This window comes from Bactrocera latifrons, unplaced genomic scaffold (genome assembly GCF_001853355.1).
Source record: "Bactrocera latifrons isolate USDA-ARS-PBARC rearing strain unplaced genomic scaffold, ASM185335v1 scaffold_1416, whole genome shotgun sequence".
Taxonomy (NCBI): domain Eukaryota; kingdom Metazoa; phylum Arthropoda; class Insecta; order Diptera; family Tephritidae; genus Bactrocera; species Bactrocera latifrons.
In genome coordinates this window covers 8,771-26,572 of record NW_017534871.1, presented here as the reverse complement: position 1 = coordinate 26,572, position 17,802 = coordinate 8,771, and the positions used below count along the sequence as shown (strand labels likewise).

The 17,802-nt window shown below is 35.9% G+C and overlaps 3 protein-coding genes and 1 pseudogene across 8 annotated transcripts; all 4 read right to left on the bottom strand.

Moving 5' to 3' along the window:
- Positions 1-19: 19 nt before the first annotated feature.
- LOC108965571 (putative inorganic phosphate cotransporter) lies at positions 20-1,105 on the bottom strand. Its single transcript, XM_018928092.1, has 2 exons — positions 669-1,105; positions 20-104 (listed from the first exon to the last, which is right to left on the bottom strand). The coding sequence occupies exons 1-2, from the start codon at positions 1,101-1,103 to the stop codon at positions 93-95; spliced, it is 447 nt and encodes a 148-aa protein (XP_018783637.1). The 5' UTR covers positions 1,104-1,105; the 3' UTR covers positions 20-92.
- A 33-nt stretch (positions 1,106-1,138) lies between these two features.
- On the bottom strand, positions 1,139-3,597 carry LOC108965568 (sialin-like). Of its 4 annotated transcripts, none has more exons than XM_018928089.1 (5): positions 3,226-3,597; positions 2,518-2,926; positions 2,188-2,452; positions 1,788-2,121; positions 1,139-1,223 (listed from the first exon to the last, which is right to left on the bottom strand). In XM_018928089.1, exons 1-5 carry the CDS (start codon positions 3,376-3,378, stop codon positions 1,212-1,214), a joined length of 1,173 nt encoding a protein of 390 aa, XP_018783634.1. In that variant the 5' UTR covers positions 3,379-3,597; the 3' UTR covers positions 1,139-1,211. The 4 variants fall into 4 exon arrangements, with proteins under 4 accessions (XP_018783634.1, XP_018783633.1, XP_018783635.1 ...); XM_018928088.1 differs by having other exon boundaries at positions 1,788-2,452; positions 3,226-3,368; positions 3,455-3,597; XM_018928090.1 differs by lacking the exon at positions 1,139-1,223 and having other exon boundaries at positions 1,807-1,911; positions 1,974-2,452.
- A 675-nt stretch (positions 3,598-4,272) lies between these two features.
- On the bottom strand, positions 4,273-8,065 carry LOC108965567 (putative inorganic phosphate cotransporter). Of its 3 annotated transcripts, none has more exons than XM_018928086.1 (5): positions 7,671-8,065; positions 6,533-6,678; positions 5,358-5,769; positions 4,617-5,278; positions 4,273-4,545 (listed from the first exon to the last, which is right to left on the bottom strand). In XM_018928086.1, the coding sequence occupies exons 2-5, from the start codon at positions 6,638-6,640 to the stop codon at positions 4,351-4,353; spliced, it is 1,377 nt and encodes a 458-aa protein (XP_018783631.1). In that variant the 5' UTR covers positions 6,641-6,678; positions 7,671-8,065; the 3' UTR covers positions 4,273-4,350. The 3 variants fall into 3 exon arrangements, with proteins under 3 accessions (XP_018783631.1, XP_018783630.1, XP_018783632.1); XM_018928085.1 differs by having other exon boundaries at positions 7,689-7,722; XM_018928087.1 differs by lacking the exon at positions 7,671-8,065 and having other exon boundaries at positions 6,529-6,613.
- Positions 8,066-11,757: 3,692 nt separating this feature from the next.
- On the bottom strand, positions 11,758-16,360 carry LOC108965565 (annotated as a pseudogene).
- Between the last annotated feature and the right edge of the window lie 1,442 nt (positions 16,361-17,802).

Sequence of the window (17,802 nt, the reverse complement as noted above, 5' to 3'; positions counted from 1 at the left end):
ATACATACATATATCGATACCAATGTTATAGACAGGGGGAATAGGTCTCCAAAATACTTCATAAATATAATGCTGAAAAAGTAATACTTTGCCTATTTCAAAACCTGCAAAAATAATGCCAACAATTCAATTCAATGGATATTAAATGCGAAATAACGCCGGTAACGCAATCGGTAGTCAATTCGTCTCTTTTCCAACAAAAATTATTCTCTAAAAGTCTTTTATCACTCCCATCCTATAATAAGATACTGCGTAAATCTACGTCGAAGAACCGAGATGAGAAAGCACTAGCAGCATTCGAGAAAGCWTTGAAGATGYCCACGCATCCAATGAAAAGACCAAGTTCATAGAGCCTGTATGCATTTGGAATACTGCAACTGCGAAGGTGTAAACAGAAATTGAGTTTAATTCTAATTACGTTACAGATTCTTTCGGATTTTCATAAAGAATGACCCCACAACCTTAATTCATCTATTTCAATTTATAGGTATTTATTTTTCTTCAAAAAAATCTTCAGAAACTTGGAAAATTACAACCTAACTGTCATTCTGTTCTGGCATCTACGGCAGATCCTCACTAAACCTAAACTTGTGTGTGAACCGGTTGGAAAAATAATCAACCTGTCTATGGTTATTATCAGTACATATTCAATTACTTAAATTACTCACCTCATTCCTTACGACTTCTGCCACAACTATGGGCGAAAAAATGGCCGCTATCATTATAAATGTGCCGGTAATACCAGAGAGGAGCGGAGCAAAATTCGGCGCCAAGTCAATGTGATTCAATGAACTACCGAGCGTAAAAGTCGAAAATGCGACAACTGTAATAACGATACAGGAAATATTACCCACAGCATTGTCCTTGGACAGCAAGCTCATAGTCGCCAATGCAGTGGCGGGCACCCAGTTCGAAATCGTATTTAATGACTTGCGCACTAGCGACAGACGCACTTTTCGTACTTTCAGCAAATAATGCGAGGTGATTGTGACCACATAAGTGCTGATTAGCATAAGGAAAAACGGCAGCGCTGATATTAAAGCATTTATATGAATCTCGTATGCGTACATGCCGTTCAAATATATGGGTATTTGCTGGCCCATGGTTGCGATCGTAAANATACATACATATATCGATACCAATGTTATAGACAGGGGGAATAGGTCTCCAAAATACTTCATAAATATAATGCTGAAAAAGTAATACTTTGCCTATTTCAAAACCTGCAAAAATAATGCCAACAATTCAATTCAATGGATATTAAATGCAGAATAACGCCGGTAACGCAATCGGTAGTCAATTCGTCTCTTTTCCAACAAAAATTATTCTCTAAAAGTCTTTTATCACTCCCATCCTATAATAAGATACTGCGTAAATCTACGTCGAAGAACCGAGATGAGAAAGCACTAGCAGCATTCGAGAAAGCWTTGAAGATGYCCACGCATCCAATGAAAAGACCAAGTTCATAGAGCCTGTATGCATTTGGAATACTGCAACTGCGAAGGTGTAAACAGAAATTGAGTTTAATTCTAATTACGTTACAGATTCTTTCGGATTTTCATAAAGAATGACCCCACAACCTTAATTCATCTATTTCAATTTATAGGTATTTATTTTTCTTCAAAAAAATCTTCAGAAACTTGGAAAATTACAACCTAACTGTCATTCTGTTCTGGCATCTACGGCAGATCCTCACTAAACCTAAACTTGTGTGTGAACCGGTTGGAAAAATAATCAACCTGTCTATGGTTATTATCAGTACATATTCAATTACTTAAATTACTCACCTCATTCCTTACGACTTCTGCCACAACTATGGGCGAAAAAATGGCCGCTATCATTATAAATGTGCCGGTAATACCAGAGAGGAGCGGAGCAAAATTCGGCGCCAAGTCAATGTGATTCAATGAACTACCGAGCGTAAAAGTCGAAAATGCGACAACTGTAATAACGATACAGGAAATATTACCCACAGCATTGTCCTTGGACAGCAAGCTCATAGTCGCCAATGCAGTGGCGGGCACCCAGTTCGAAATCGTATTTAATGACTTGCGCACTAGCGACAGACGCACTTTTCGTACTTTCAGCAAATAATGCGAGGTGATTGTGACCACATAAGTGCTGATTAGCATAAGGAAAAACGGCAGCGCYGATATTAAAGCATTTATATGAATCTCGTATGCGTACATGCCGTTCAAATATATGGGTATTTGCTGGCCCATGGTTGCGATCGTAAAKGCGTGACTAACTTTATTTAACAGCAACACCAAATAAGGCGCTGAAGTGGCGATCGCGYACCAGGGTATGGCGGCCTTGCTGCGTTTCTCGCGCATGCTAAGAGTGCCCGCARATTGTATGAGCTGCTTTTCGTCGGCCGTTATACGTTTGGAAACCCATGGTGTCTCAGCGCTGAAGATTGACCAAAAAATGCACCACACTAAGCCGGCGAGACCTGCAATAAAAATGTAGAATAAATTATCTATATTTATAAATTATTCCCTTAACTAACTTAAATACCTGGCATATAAAAGGCCGCTGGCCAATATAATGGCGACACTGATAAAAAGCCGGTATTTATCAAACCTAAGGCTACGCCAAACTCAGAGCCAGATTGCGAGATGCCACCGAGCAGACTTCGTTCGTTGAGTGGACACCACTTGGCGAGATGTCCATAGATTGTGGGGAATAAAACGCCCTGCGCCAAGCCTTGCAAYGTGCGTAACAAAATAAAAGTGATGAAATTGCCAAATATAAGACTAAGCGGCAGCACAATGCAAATGAGTGAGGAGAAGAAGAGCGAACAGAACAAGAGCTTGACGCCACCATAGGCACTACAGATATAGCCGCTGGGTATTTGTACCAAAATTGCACCCCAAAAAATACTTCCCAGCATAGTGGACTTTTCGTGTGCCGTCAACGAGTAACCCTACCAATAGAATTGCRAAAAATATTTGAAAATCACAGTTATTCTAGTATACAGAGAGATCTTCACGAGAGTGGCATTGTTACAACGAAAAATATATTAATAGTTTAGCTCAAAAGAAGCTTAAGTCAGGAGCTAGAAGTATTTCTTTGGCGGATATTGACGAAGTGTATTAGCACATCCTTAAGTTGTCTTCTTTACAAAAATCTACCGTCATTCCAGAGCAAAGTCATAACTCAGGAATCTGTCCATCCCTTCCAACGTCGATCTCTCTCAGAACTACTAATTTCTTTTACACATACCTCTGGCATGAAATGAGCGTGCGTGCCGTTAGAGGCTGTGAGTACAACAATAACTTCGGGCACATTGACACGCTGATGGAAGGTCAACACCAAGGAAGTGAACAACAGCAAAATTTGTGTGTAACGCACTGGAAAGGAGCAGCCTAGAAGCATAAATATTTTTCGTTATCAAAAGCTAATGCCGTCAGCTTTTCTGCTTTCACTTGCCATCCCAATCTTCAACGCTTACCTAGACACATGATCAACAATCTCTTAACGTTCTTAGACGATTGTAGATGATTCTCATCCTTATTTTTTGTTTAATATTTCAATGCAGAATATGAGAAGTTGTGACTGTCATGTAAAAATGTACGGTTCAGTGAAAACATTCCAATTTTCTTTACACTTGGAAGAGTAATAAAGTTGTAATATTTTGAAAATTTCAATATATGAAATTTGAACACAATTTGTTTTCATTTTATTACGTCAAATGTATGTACAATGGTGGAAAAACAAATTTTTAACAATTTTAGACAATTTCTTTGAAATATTAACCTTATTATTAATATTATGATTAAGTATCAATTTTTCAGGCGACCTGTTCTGATATACAGTTATAGGTCTTGGTCGAGCTCTTGAAAGAGTTTCACTTTAAAAATAATTAAATCTTGAAATTTTTGAAAATCTTGAAAACTTGGATTATATTTGCTTTATAAGTACATATTTTTAATATTACTTTTTGGATATCCAACCCTTATATTTCTGAAAAGAAATCGAAATATGCAAAACGATTTGACGTGGCATTCATTAGAAAGTTTCTATAGAATTTTGAAGACTCTTAAAACTAGTCAGCTCATCACACTTCATCGCAAAATGTATCGAAAGAAATAATAACAATTTCGTTTTTGACGAACGCAACTTTAAGTAAAGTCGGCTTTCGAAATCTTATAATTATGACTTAAGAACTATTCAGAGTATTGACCAGTGCTGCTAGGAAGGTAAAAGGATCAATCCAAAACGCCAGAAACATGAAGTTTAATTAAACGTAAATTAAGTTAAGTAGAGAGAGAAAGAAAATAGGTGTTTTTGTATTAAGGAGTGAAAACATTAACATATAACAGTATTATATATTCAAAAAGTTGCAATTTATTTTACAATATTCCGAATTGTGTCAACTTCAAATGACGCTACTGTATTATTGTCTGCAGCCCTATTATCCATGCTTTCGATTTTGTCCCATGGTTGTGCCACCATTTTCCCAAAAAGTAAATAAAGCAGGTTTCCCAAAAACAATAAAGCAGCGATTATCAGAAAAATTATGTTCCACTGTGAGCGATCGTTCTGCCAAAAAGAAAAATTAACATTAAATATTTAATACATAATAACTTTTAACTCGCTTAAAGATAACTCACCTCATCCTTAACGATCTCTGCGACAGCGATTGGGGAGATCACACCCATGCCTGTCATGACCATATTTGTCATACCCACCAACATGCCACCAAAATTCGGCGAGAGATCAATGTGATTTAGCGAACTGCCCACTGCAGCCGCCGCATAAGTGGTCACAGCGACAATCAAGCAAGCAATATTTGCCGAAACAAGCTCCTTGCTTAGCAGCGTCATCGCGACGAAGGCAACGGCAGGCACCCATGTCGAAAGGGTGTTCATGGACTTGCGCACCAAAGCCAGTGAACACTTGCGGACGACAAGCAAATAGTGAGCGGTGTAGGAAACCAAGTGTGACGTCACGAACATGAGGAAAAATGGCAGCGACGAGAGCATGGCATTCACATGTATCTCATAGTCGTAGAGACCGTTAATGTATAATGGTATTTGTTGCATCAGCGTGAAGATRCTCAAACCATGACTTAACTTGACTAAGACTAAGACTAGATAAGGCACYGAAGTCAAAATGGCACACCAAGGTATTGGCGCATTGCGTTTGGTGATCATAGCAGCTACGCCGACTTCACTGATGAGTGTACGTTCCTTATGTGAAATATAATGGCACTTCTCAGGTGACTCTGCAGCGAACGCCAGCCACAACGCCGACCAMATCACACCAGCTACACCTATTGGAAGCCAACACAACAATTACATATAATATCGTATATGTATTATAACCATAGCAATTAGAACAAAGACACTTACCGGGCACATAAAATATCGCCATCCAACCAAGCGATGTCASTGCCAGCAAACCGCTACATAAGAARCCCAATGCCATACCCATATCCAAGCCCGATTGCGAYACGCCACCCAGCAGACTGCGTTCTTTCAGTGGACACCATTTGGCGAGATGTCCATAGACGGCGGGAAAAACAATTCCCTGCGTACAGCCTTGCAGCACGCGGAACGCTATAAATGCTTCGTAACCGCAGTAGATGAGCACATAAGGCAGACCCATACTAATGAGTGAGGAACCAAGCACGCAGCATAGCAGCAGCTTGACTGTGCCGTAATGACTACTCAAGTAGCCGCTGAGTAGTTGTACTGAGAAGGTGCCCCAAAATACGCTGCCCAACATGCTGGAGCGCTGGTGTGGTGTTAAAGATGMGTAGTCCTTTGATAAAGTTACGAATAGAGAATAGTTTGTTAAGTCGGTATATTATAGGTAGGTTATCATCTAAATRCAAAACCTATTATTTGACATAAAATKTGTGRAAAGATAACAACCAAAAATGTCAAAACTTTTTTCTGCTCAAATTCTCCACAGATGTGTCCGGGGTTCAGGAATATTTGATGAATATTTCCATAAAGCRTCGGCAATTCCCGCTTTGATATTAWTCAAAGCTAGTAGATAAACTTRGCCRAAAAGCATAAGCGCTGCAGCTCATTGTGAGCTTTTCGCATGTGTGAYCTTCAGACAAAGTTGTTTTGGGTTATTATCCGTGGCACTTTTGTTGCTTTCTTGACAAATTATTTCCGCCGAGTGGGTTGTCAGCCCTACGTCGACAAGGYCGTACTCTAGCCACGAGTTGGAACAGCCGATATCGGACCACTATAACATACAGCTGCCATACAAACCCAACGATCGGAATCAAGTTCTTGTATGGAAAACTCTTTCATTTGACAAGATATATTCACTCCGAAGAAATTGTTCAGTAAAAAATGCACCTGTGAAAGGTATATTAGCCTCGGTATAGCCGACTTTAACGTGTTTCTTGTTTTTTTTATCATCTTTTAGTTATAGTTGCTCAGTGTCTTTTCAGAATATTATATATAGTTGGAGGCGAGTAAAAAAGCGTTAACACTTTTGATTTGGTGAAAAATCACCGACTTTCCAAACTATATTCATCTTAAACAATTATTGTTTTTGTACCTACAAATTGTGGTTGAGTGGTGCCTGTTGTTCCATTTAATTTGTTAAGCACAACAATGGCAACGGACAAATTGACCCGCTGATAGAATACCAATAGGATTGCGGTGAACATCAACAGCACTTGGATATAGCGCGCAGGTATTATGAAGCCTGGAAGATATTAAACTTATGTTAGAAAACTTTCTATTGAAGCTATCAAAACTATCAGAGACTTTTTCATAGTATTTGGCAGTGTTTATAGACATTAAATGTTTAGAAATATGCAGATGGGGGAAGACGATTGATAAAATTTCACTTTGAAGACTTTAGGCAACTGTATTAACTCATCAGTTCACAAATTTAGATTTATAAAATGTATATATTTTTTGCGGTATTGAATAGTGTATAGAATTGTAATTCGATCCATAAGATATTTTGAGATCTTCAGGTGTCTTTGTGATGTCAACTCGATGATTTTCCTATTTCTTAAACTTTTTCGATATTGTTGTCGTTAACGACAATGRGACCACTTCCATGAGGCTAGCTTTCGAAAACTTTTCGAAAACCGCACGCTATTTGCTTTGTGTGACAAACTTGTGCAATTGTTACGGCAGCCTTCMCAAAACACTTCTGCAACATTTTCACTGATTCCGTAGCCATCATTTCATTCAATTCACAATTTCAAGCAAATTCGACGTTCAATTTTTTCCATGAATCGCTAGACAARCTTTGCGGCGGGTTTTAGGATAAACAAAATGCTGTCAAACACACACTTACTAGGGAGTTCAAACTTCACACGAACATTACAAAAGGTTATATCAATGTAGAAAAAATGAAATATAGATAAAAAACATGATTTCGATTTCTGAGCGCAGTTTATATGAACCGGTCACTTATTCAACAAATTGAAATAACATTTATTTATTTTATATCCAAAATATTTCTCTACTCATAATTCATTTGTATAWCTAACGCCTTGATTATTGTCAAAATGAAAAAATATCCAAACCTTCTATTATATTGAACACGGTCAAGGGCTTTTCTAGTGGAAAGCTCTGCATTTAAAGTAAAACACAAAAGAGTTTGGACACAAACTTGCCACTTCCACGCATATTACCACACTGCCAAATATTAARGGAAACCAAAAGTTTGTAGTTAATTACCCACAACTTTTCACTTGCCATTTTGAATTAAGTCGAACGATTTTGTCACCATTTTGCAATTATATCAGGTTCTTAATAAAATATTCTTCAACATAATTCTAAATAAAAGTTCTTTGAAACTACACACAAATTTGCAACACCAAACTGTTATGCCAGTCGCCGCTAACTGCCACAAATAAGCGCTTTGTTGTTATCTTCACTTGCTTAACACTTGTGGGGAAACCAGTTCGACGTGATCGTTCTACAGTCAGTCCAAAGCTTGAGTAACTGCAAGGCAACATGAAAAGACTTAACGCACAAATTCACTAGCAGCAACGATTTATTTTTAGATGCTGCAACTTCTGCCGCAACTRAACGCAGTTGTGTTGCATAAAAAGTGAATTGAAAAGGCAATGTGCGGAATGCAAACGGAGAAGCCAGTAAACAGCTGTGTCCCAATTGAAAAAAATTTGTATGGAAATGCAAAACAAAAAAAAAAAAAAACAATCGCAATTCTTACAATGTCATTGTCTGAGCTCGCACATGTTCTTCGCGACACTCATAGACATATTTTACAGCGCAGCGCAAAAGGAGAAAATACCTTTGTTGACAAAGCACTTTACAGTTCTGTTGTAAACACTTATACTTTTCAAYTACTGCAAATAAACAATTATAAAAACAAGTACTAGCTGTAATGAGTCTAATTATGAGTTGAATTGTTCGCATGCACACGTGTATGTTGTCATACAAATATACCACTCTCAGTAAGATTAGATTATTGATAGATAATACAAGTACTATATAATGATAATAAATTTAAATGTACAGCCTTTAGAGAAAAAGCCATAAGTAAACTGAGAGTATACTTTTAGGCGTGAATAAATGATATTGCTCCCATTTTTATTATACTTTTAGCTACTTTCTGCCTAATCAATGAATAAATATAAATAAGTAAAGAAATTTTTGCGCCTTGTAGTATTTCGGTCACGTGAAAATACTCATAGCGCCGAAAATTTAATTTTCTTTTTTTCTTTAATCAAATATTTTACTTAACAAATATTTTTATGCTTTTTCTGTTTGCCCTCTCTTCTCTCGTCTACAATTTTACAAGTGAAAGCAAAAGCAAACTTATTCACTTGACTATTCAGTTTGCAAGCTTGACTCGAACTGGTCCATTTCAAATACGCGCGCGAACCAAATTGGTAAAGAAATTTTCCTGGAATTATACAACATTTAAACACGAAYGTAAATGTGTGCATTTTCATCTGTAACAGTCAATTGGCTTGTGTTTGACAGATAAGTGGTTACGACGTGATAAGTTTGACTGGCGATTTTTACCATGGAAAAAATGGAACAACGAACCTTTTCGAAAYTTTGCTTTTCCAATGAAATCGCTGATATGAAATCATTAAAATATTGCAGAAACATTTTGAAGAGTCTACTTTATAACGAACATAAGTATTTGAGTGKCACCAACCATTCCGTGAAAGCCGTAAAATCATCAAAACCAGGTCAGTCTACATCTTTTAATGGTAATAACCTCGACAAAGTTAACGAAAGAGTGCTTGAAAATTGTCGTGTTGTCGCSGGAGAGATAGCAGTGGACCTCAACATCTCAGAGAGATCCACTTAACGARTTATCGCTGGTGGCATTTATGGACATGACGTCGAAAACAACACTYTCGGGAACGGCACTTTAAAAATCAAGCGAAATAGAAAAAATCAAATTTGGCTAAATTGGAGGCTATTCCAGGCGAGGCTTATAAAAAAAAATTGAATTAAACTTATACTGGCTCCAAAGGAGCTCATTTTTAAGGCGATGATAATAAATAGTTTTACTAAAATACAGAAAATTTTTTTATTTTTGTTTTTGTTAGTACGAGTAAAATTTGATCACATGTACAGCGCCTACTAATAAGTACAACGTAACGGACATGTGTTTTTATGGATTTATATCAAATTTGATCAATGTGTTCAGTAAAGTTTGCCATTTCCTCATGTCACTTTCGTTTCGTCGGTTAAACGTCGTTCTGCGCGGTTGGGTTCTCTCCAATGATAACATAGCAAATTTTGTGGTTGGACAACGCATTTATAGGAGATTGTGCTGGCACAAGCACTGAAACCAAAAAACTATTTGAAGCACCGCCGCTTTGCCGATTACGTTGGACGACGGTCCAGTCAAATGCCGCCATGATTATTTCATTACATCGTAACGCGGTGTTGTTGGAAGACCATTTATTTACCTTATAGATTTGAAATTGGAACTGCCCAATCTCTCTCTCTCTCTATCTTTGACTTGGAGCAATTTTTTATATAAATTATCTTATATACATATTTATATCAGAAAAAAATCTTTTCGCATCTTGTCAATAGATTTCTTTGTAGTCGTATATCTCCAGTGCGTTGTATCTTATCATATACTGTTGGAAAGTGGAGATTTTAAGATTTTAATTAACCAAAAAAAAATTAAATTTGGAGAATTTTAGAAAAAAGTTACAGCTGTTCAAAAATGTGTGAAAATCATAAAAAAATTTGATATATTTTGAAATTTTGTAAAAAAAAAAGCGAAAATCCACCAGTGAAATTTSTGAAGTTTACGGAGACGATGCCGTATCAGTCGTATATCACAACAATGGTTCGCCACCTTCCGGTCTGGAAATTTCGAAATTAGAATTAACACTAATGGAAAAATTTTTCTAGAAGAAAAATGCCAAAAAGTGGTGGACAAAATGGTACATATTTGTTTATTTATTTGTTGTTATAAATAAAAAAATTAGCTGAAGTTTGATTAGAAATACGAAAAGACTTTTGCGACTACCCTGTGTTTATAAAAKGTTATAAAATAGCATCTGAGATCTTCATTATTCACTGCTTRTYTATAATTTGTATTATTTTTTGATAACTGTTTTTCCATCGAAGATTAACCTTCGTTACAATATTGTACCATTTTTGCATCACATTATCTCTTTTATTATTTGGTCACCGGAGGAWCGTGCAAATGCTCTCTAACGTCAACTCTGGAATTATGTGGAGCTAAAAAATTTTTATTTAGTTTTAAAAGATAACCGATATTCTAATGATATAGTGGTCTTCATAGCCGTTTTTAGAGTAGTATAATGCCTCCGATAAGCAAMCAGCATTCGACAATAGAGTGCCTTCAAAACAGTTCGAATCAGAAGTCCGACAATAGTTGTATTATTTCTGCTTTATATACCAGTTAAGAAGTAATCTTTGTCGCTGATCATAATGAGACCATTTTTAAGCAGATTTTTCAGATGCCACTGCTCGCTTTTCGGTGTAACTTTTTAGAGAGTCAAAGCTTTATTAYTCGTAAAATAATCGTAGTAGGAAATTTAGGGTCAGAAAATACTAAATTTGGTAGACATAGCTCTTGAAGTTTATAAAAAAAAAAATTATATAAAAAAATATTTTCTATTTATTGTTAAGTTGCACTCTCTTCGCTTTGTAGAACAAAAAATAAAATTATTCGAGTTACACGCGATCTTGAAGCCGCTAAAATTATGAYTTTCCAGTGCTATAGTGTTTCTGGACAGTGGATAAAACTCAAAAAGATATGAAATTGGAAGATGTTGTCCATTCAATGACACGCGACTGAAAAATATCAGACATATAAAAAATGTCACCAATTAAAAAAAAATATTTTGATCGTGTTTTGCCCTTGAAATTCATATTTTATTTATATTTTATATTTTATTTATTTATAATCAAACAAASTGAAACTGTTAAATAAGTTTGCATTTCTAATATGATGATATATGAATGATTTGCTTATTTTTCACAATCACGAACTATTTGAGCAATYCAAATTTAGTGGCTGCAATTTAGATAGCACTCCTAGCAACCTCAATCTTATCGGAATTATAATAAAAGACTATGCCATACAAGAATATAGTAAACGACTTCTCTAGCTCGATAAAAATATAATAAATTGGTTTATGAGCTGCAGYTAGACAGATGAAAGCAAATATTTGAGTTCCATAACTACACGCATTGRCAGGCGCGACTTCAGATCAACACAGAGAGTAGTGACTGCTACTGCAGACGTTTTCACACAGTCTACTGGTAAATTAAAAAAAAAAAAATCATGTCACTGTTAGATTATTTAATAACTTGTTCTAGACATACTCATTTACAACACGAGTTATATTATTTCCTATTCAAGATATAGTTAATACATTATAATTATGTTAGCACTACATTTAAGTCGTCTTAAGATGATTAAATGCTTTTAAAAGATAGCTCACATTTTCAATTGACTTAAATGTTTAATTAGTCTGAGTGGAAAACAAATATGAAATCACATTTATTCCAGAACATAYTTATGATAACCGTTAGTCATGTTTCACCTGCTGCTTGCCAAAACCATCGTTGTCTACACCTTCATCGCCATTATACGTGAATTCTATCCGTGGCATTTCTGCTTTCACCAACTGCACTGTGCTCYGAGTAAGCGGACTGCTATTCAATTCGGACTTAGAAGCATCGGTTTGGTAACTCTCCACATTATCACGCGTCAAAAAGGCCGGGTGCATCCCATGGTTGCGTTAACGCAGAGCCGAATATAATATAAACCAAATTTCCAAAGAAGAAAATTGCTGCTGAAATAATGAAAACAATTTGCCAAAGCGCGCGATCGTGCTGAAAGAGAGAGGAGATAAAGGTTAAAGCTATAACCACAATGTGTATGTATAGCAGTACTCACCTCATCCGTTACAATGACGCCRACCAGCAAAGGGGTGACGATTGGCACAAAATTGGCAATCGTATTGACAATGCCCATCAGCACACCCGCATGATTCGGCGACAGATCGATCGTATTCAAGGTGCTGCCAATTGTAGCGCCCGCATTAAAGCCGACATTCAAGATCATCAGCACAATCGCCAGCGTCTTTTGTTCTTCATCCAGAAAACCAATGGCAATCATTAAGCCGGCCGGTATCCACAAAGCGATCGTGTTGCACACTTTACGCAAAATCGTTAGCGTAAGCAAGCCTTTGGTCATGACGAAATCGGCGCTGAAGAGAAATACGAAAGTCAAGCAAAACATTGCCATATATGGCAATGCCGAGAAGAGCGCATTACTCTTTATCTCCATATTCAATACGCCCGCCATGTAGGAGGGTATCTGCGCTTGCAGCGTYGTGTAGCCCCAAGCTTGTGCACAGCGCACCACCAGCAGACTGAGGAATGGCACCGAAGTGAAGATCGCCAACCATGGCACCGGTATATTCTGCTTATGGAAATTATCTTCACGCATCAGATCGGACTCGATATACTGACGTTCCTCAGGCGTTATAAAGCGTGCCGACGGCGCATTATCATAACCAAAGAATAGCCACAGTAGACACCAAACAAAGCAGGCGCTAGCCGATACGTACGATATGCCAGGCCAACCGATCGCACTGCTAGCAATGAGACCGCTTACACCCATGGACATAATAATGCCGCAATCGGTGCCGCAGTGACTGATGGTGCCCAAAAAATTACGTTCCTTTTGCGGTGACCATTTGCCCAGATGTTGATGTATAGCCGGAAAAATCACACCCTGTGCGAGACCCATTATAATGCGTATCGCGCAGTAAGCTTGCCAGCCGCCAAGTGGTATTAAAATCGGTGTCAGCACACTGCAAATGGCAGAGCAAATAGTTGAACCCAGCATTACGACCTTTGTACCGAAGCGACGGCTAAGGTAACCGCCAGGGAATTGTGTGACGACATAGCCCCAATAAAAACTGGAAATGATGACCGATTTGTGTTTTTCATTCCAATCGTATTCCTGGAGGGAAAGTGGGAAAAATAATATTCGTTTAGACTTATTATTTTTTATTACAAAAGAAACATGAAATCATTYAAATATAATTCAGACTTTTCTCTTAGATTTTTAATTTTAAAAAAGCTCCACATAGTTGGACTTCACAATTTTGTGGCCTTCAACATCATTTAAGTGGCATACCATTGATGCCAGAATCACTGTCACCTAAAATTAAGGATTCACTTAATCCCAAAATATAATTCTACTCTCTTATGACCATATCTATGGATTGTATGATGTTCAACACATTTTAATACAAACAATTAATACACTGAGAGCCGCTTACCGGAAAATTTGGATTTGTTGTATTGGCATTGGTCATAGCCACCACCGAAACGGACACATTTATTCGACTAAAATAGACGACCACAATATTGAAGAATATCAGCAACGCCTGCAGATGGCGTATGCCAAACCAGGGCCCTAAAAATAGTAACAARAAAAAACACAAAATTATAATTAAAATATGTCATTCAAGTTGCCATCACCAGCTTTTATTGGCATATGTCGTATGGATATTTGGTATRTATTAGTTGTAAGTACGCGCGACAACTCTTCTACGTATATTATTGCACTTCGCTGCTACCTATAGTTGTACTTTTTTGCCCTTTTGTTAACAATACACTGAAATACCGTAATTTTCGACACTCCATCAAGGCATGCGCGGCAATCGCGATAAGATTTTGATCACCCATAAAGCAATCACCACTGTATACATGACTGATTAATCGTGTTTTGGCTAATCCACTTATACACTTAAGCACAGGTGTAAATATTTGAATTGCTTTATAATGGTTATATGCCAATTAGCTTATCGCTCAACTGCTGAATGAATTTATAATGCATTGAAGTTGTATTTGCTATAGTAAATATTTGAAGATACATAATCGTTCTATAGGGTGAAACAACACYTTTATACAAATATATAACGTCTGTCCATGAGAAAAGTGATAATGTAAAATTATTAACGTTTTTCAATTTTGACACACTCTATTTTTTGCTTATTTCAGGGAACTCCGATGCCATATAATTTATTGCATATTTTTGTTAATTGCCTCTTATACCAACTACTATGATTTTTATAGACTATAAAGGTACGTGACTTAGATAAGTATACAATGACTTTTATATTACTTATTTATCATATGAGGAACCATATATTTTAKGCGGGAATTATTAATTGATACAAACGTAATGGCAATAAGTTGAAGTTATGTAAAATGGTTGAGCACCAGAGCTTCCGGTAACATTTTATTTTATGGCAGCCGTCGAAGTTAACACATATGCAAACATTTACTTGAAACATGAAAAGTGTTATATTAAATAAGGTAGTCTTTATACAGTTTAATATCTCGGTGAAAAAATTTCAAAACGATCTTCTARTATCAAATCTCGCTAAATTGAAAAAACACATAATAAATCGTAGAAGTCCGCGTGATAGAGTATTGCAATGTATAATACTGTAGTCAGTTCATGTCACAAGTTACAGCTTCCACGGAATGACAGTCAACCGGATTTCAAATCTTCTCGTTTTCCTGATCATTTCTATATATAAATATCTATCTGATTTAGTTTTATGTGATACGTACAAAAGTTAGTTGAACAAAACTAGAATACTCTRTMGCAACTGGTTGCAAGAKTATAAAAATAGTTRGCWACTCTGTGCAAATRTATTTTCTTCTTGGTTCTGCTAATTTCACATTCATATTTTACTGCCTGATGTAACTTTTGATTTAAGGCGATTTATAATTTTGAAATATAATCAATCCCTCCCATAAATATTTTCAAACGCAATCTGTCTTCACCCCCTCTTGAGTTATAATAATTAATAAATATTTTATGTTAAAAAAATTGTCTGCCGCAGAAGGTCCCTTTTAGTTCAGACGAGGCTTTATTAACTAATACATTTTTTTTTATTGAAAATTTTTGAACAAGCAACCACCAAATTTTTCCAATAATTATTTTTAAACTTTTAGCTTCACAAGTATCTCCTTCCCTCATTTTTTTTTTGCAAATTTATTAAYATTAAATCATTAAATCGGCGGTAATATTTCACAATAAAAAATTTCAAATTTCATAACTTTTTCAATTTGCTTTGCTCCTTTATAAAATATCTTTTGTTAATTCATAATTTTAATTGTTGGCAACTTTTAGTTCTTTTATGTTTTAAACAACCAGAAGAACAACTGAAGAATCCAAAAAATGTTAAATTCTGAACCAATATCATTCTCATTTCACTATTATTATATTTTCTATATTACGAGTGTGACACTATTTTGTCACGCTACACAATTTCGTTGCAGTCGAACTACTTCACTACCGTATTTAACGAAATTTCTCACAGAAAAGCAGCGAAAATACTTTTTAGTTGTGATTGATTTACTATTTACTGCAGTGGGCGTTTATAAGTACTGCGACTTCCTCACTTTAGTTTAGCATTTTAACGATGCGCAAATATATGATAATAAGTAAATATTCATGGCAGTAATCATTAAAATGTTCGATACAGATCGTTTGTCATGTATCGCAGTTATTTACTTTTCTACCTCGAACTACTGCTGTTGTCATGTCTGCTGCCGCACGCTGCCCGACACTTCAAAACAGCTTCAACAGCGAGTGTAGCTTAGTGACTRCCGTCTGGGCGCAATAAAGTGTATAAATTTCAACAGCAATTTTGTATTAATTTTTTAATTTCACTCTCCGCAATCATTGAGCTGTTGCTAGTTTTTAACCACTCGCACACACACACAGAGTCTCTCAATGGTTTGAAAAGCACCGCGGAAAATTCAAACTGTCTGCGCCGCTGGCAAGTGGTGAACTGCACTAAATGTTCWGCATTTCTAGATTGCTCAGTCCATTGAGATATCCTTGATATAAATAGACACACAACGGYGGGCGAGCTAATCTTATAAGCAAAATAGCCGTTATAAAATATTTTATTGCCTAGAACGCTTGCGCACGCTTAAACACAGACCGGTTGTGACATAKCACTTCAGTTGACTTTATATGCACATAGTAGTTAAATATATATGTATATACACTTGTGTTGGCAGAAATGTAAGCGTGCTCTCACAGCCATATAAAGAATTAGTAAAAAATATATGAAAAATGAAAATTTCATGAATTCTCGCTGCACGCTACAGTCAGTGCTTGTAACTAAAATAAGTAAGAGGCGGTTAAGTTTGACGACCGTCAGAAACTAGAAATGATTTGCAAAATACACTCCAAAATGTATCGACTCTCGTTTCAGAATTGGTGAGAAGAAAATTTTTGAAAAAGAGCGCCTAACTTAAAATTTTCACAACACCTTTTTAGATATACATATTTTTCAGATTGAAGTAAAAAACTGTTTGATAATTAATTCTAGTCTCTAAGTTTTGATTTATTTACTAAAGAACGACTATTTTTTGGAAAGCCTCCAATTCGTCAAATATCAAAGTTTTCACTACACTTCCATCCTGTCCTGTAATTTTCTAGGTAATAATTTTTTTGGGATTTTTAAATTTAATATAATTTTAAGCCGAAAATTATGCCTTATCGCTAGGCACCTTTTTCGGAAAGCATTAATAAAAATTCTCTACGGGAACATCTAATCTAAAATTAAAAAAATAATAATATTATTAAAACATATGTATATAAATAGAAATACATACAATTTTTATAAACGCTTAGTTTTGTATATATTATATTTATTATACAAAATGCCTCTTCAAAAGAAATTTACAAAAAACTCAATTATTTTTGAGAGAGCTGTCTTATGTGCAATGCTCCATTTGCGCTTAGTTTTGTTTCCATATCTCCATCTATTTCTGAATAAACTAACTTAAAGAAAGAAAAAGCCAGGACTAGTTGTGGTAGTTCTCCGATTTTTTACCGCTTTGTAAAAGTTCTTGCAGGGTATCATGTGAGTTCGACGTTAGAATTTTTGCTTACAACGACTTTGTACAGTAGATTGTAAAGTAAGTCTAGGAAATATCTACCTTTCAGAATTTTCAATATTCGATATAAAAAATAGTTCCCATATATCATGCATAACAAATTTACTCTCCCTAACACATAGTACATATATACTATATACGAGAACTTACATATGTATGTATGCATGAGATTAGAGTGTACCAGTCACAAACCGCTTCAAAAGAAAGTGAAAAATCCATGACACAATAATCTACTTAAATTATTATCACTTACAATACATGACATTAGCACTCTACTATACTCTACCGCAGATATTGATGTGTGTAATATAAAGGCTTTATCGACCATATAAGTATAGATTATATGTAATAGGGTTTGTAGCGGAATTTTTTGCGATGCCCT

Bases quoted from the DNA above. Each gene is read 5' to 3' on its own strand.
- LOC108965571 (XM_018928092.1), bottom strand. From the start codon at position 1,103: ATGGGCCAGCAAATACCCATATATTTGAACGGCATGTACGCATACGAG.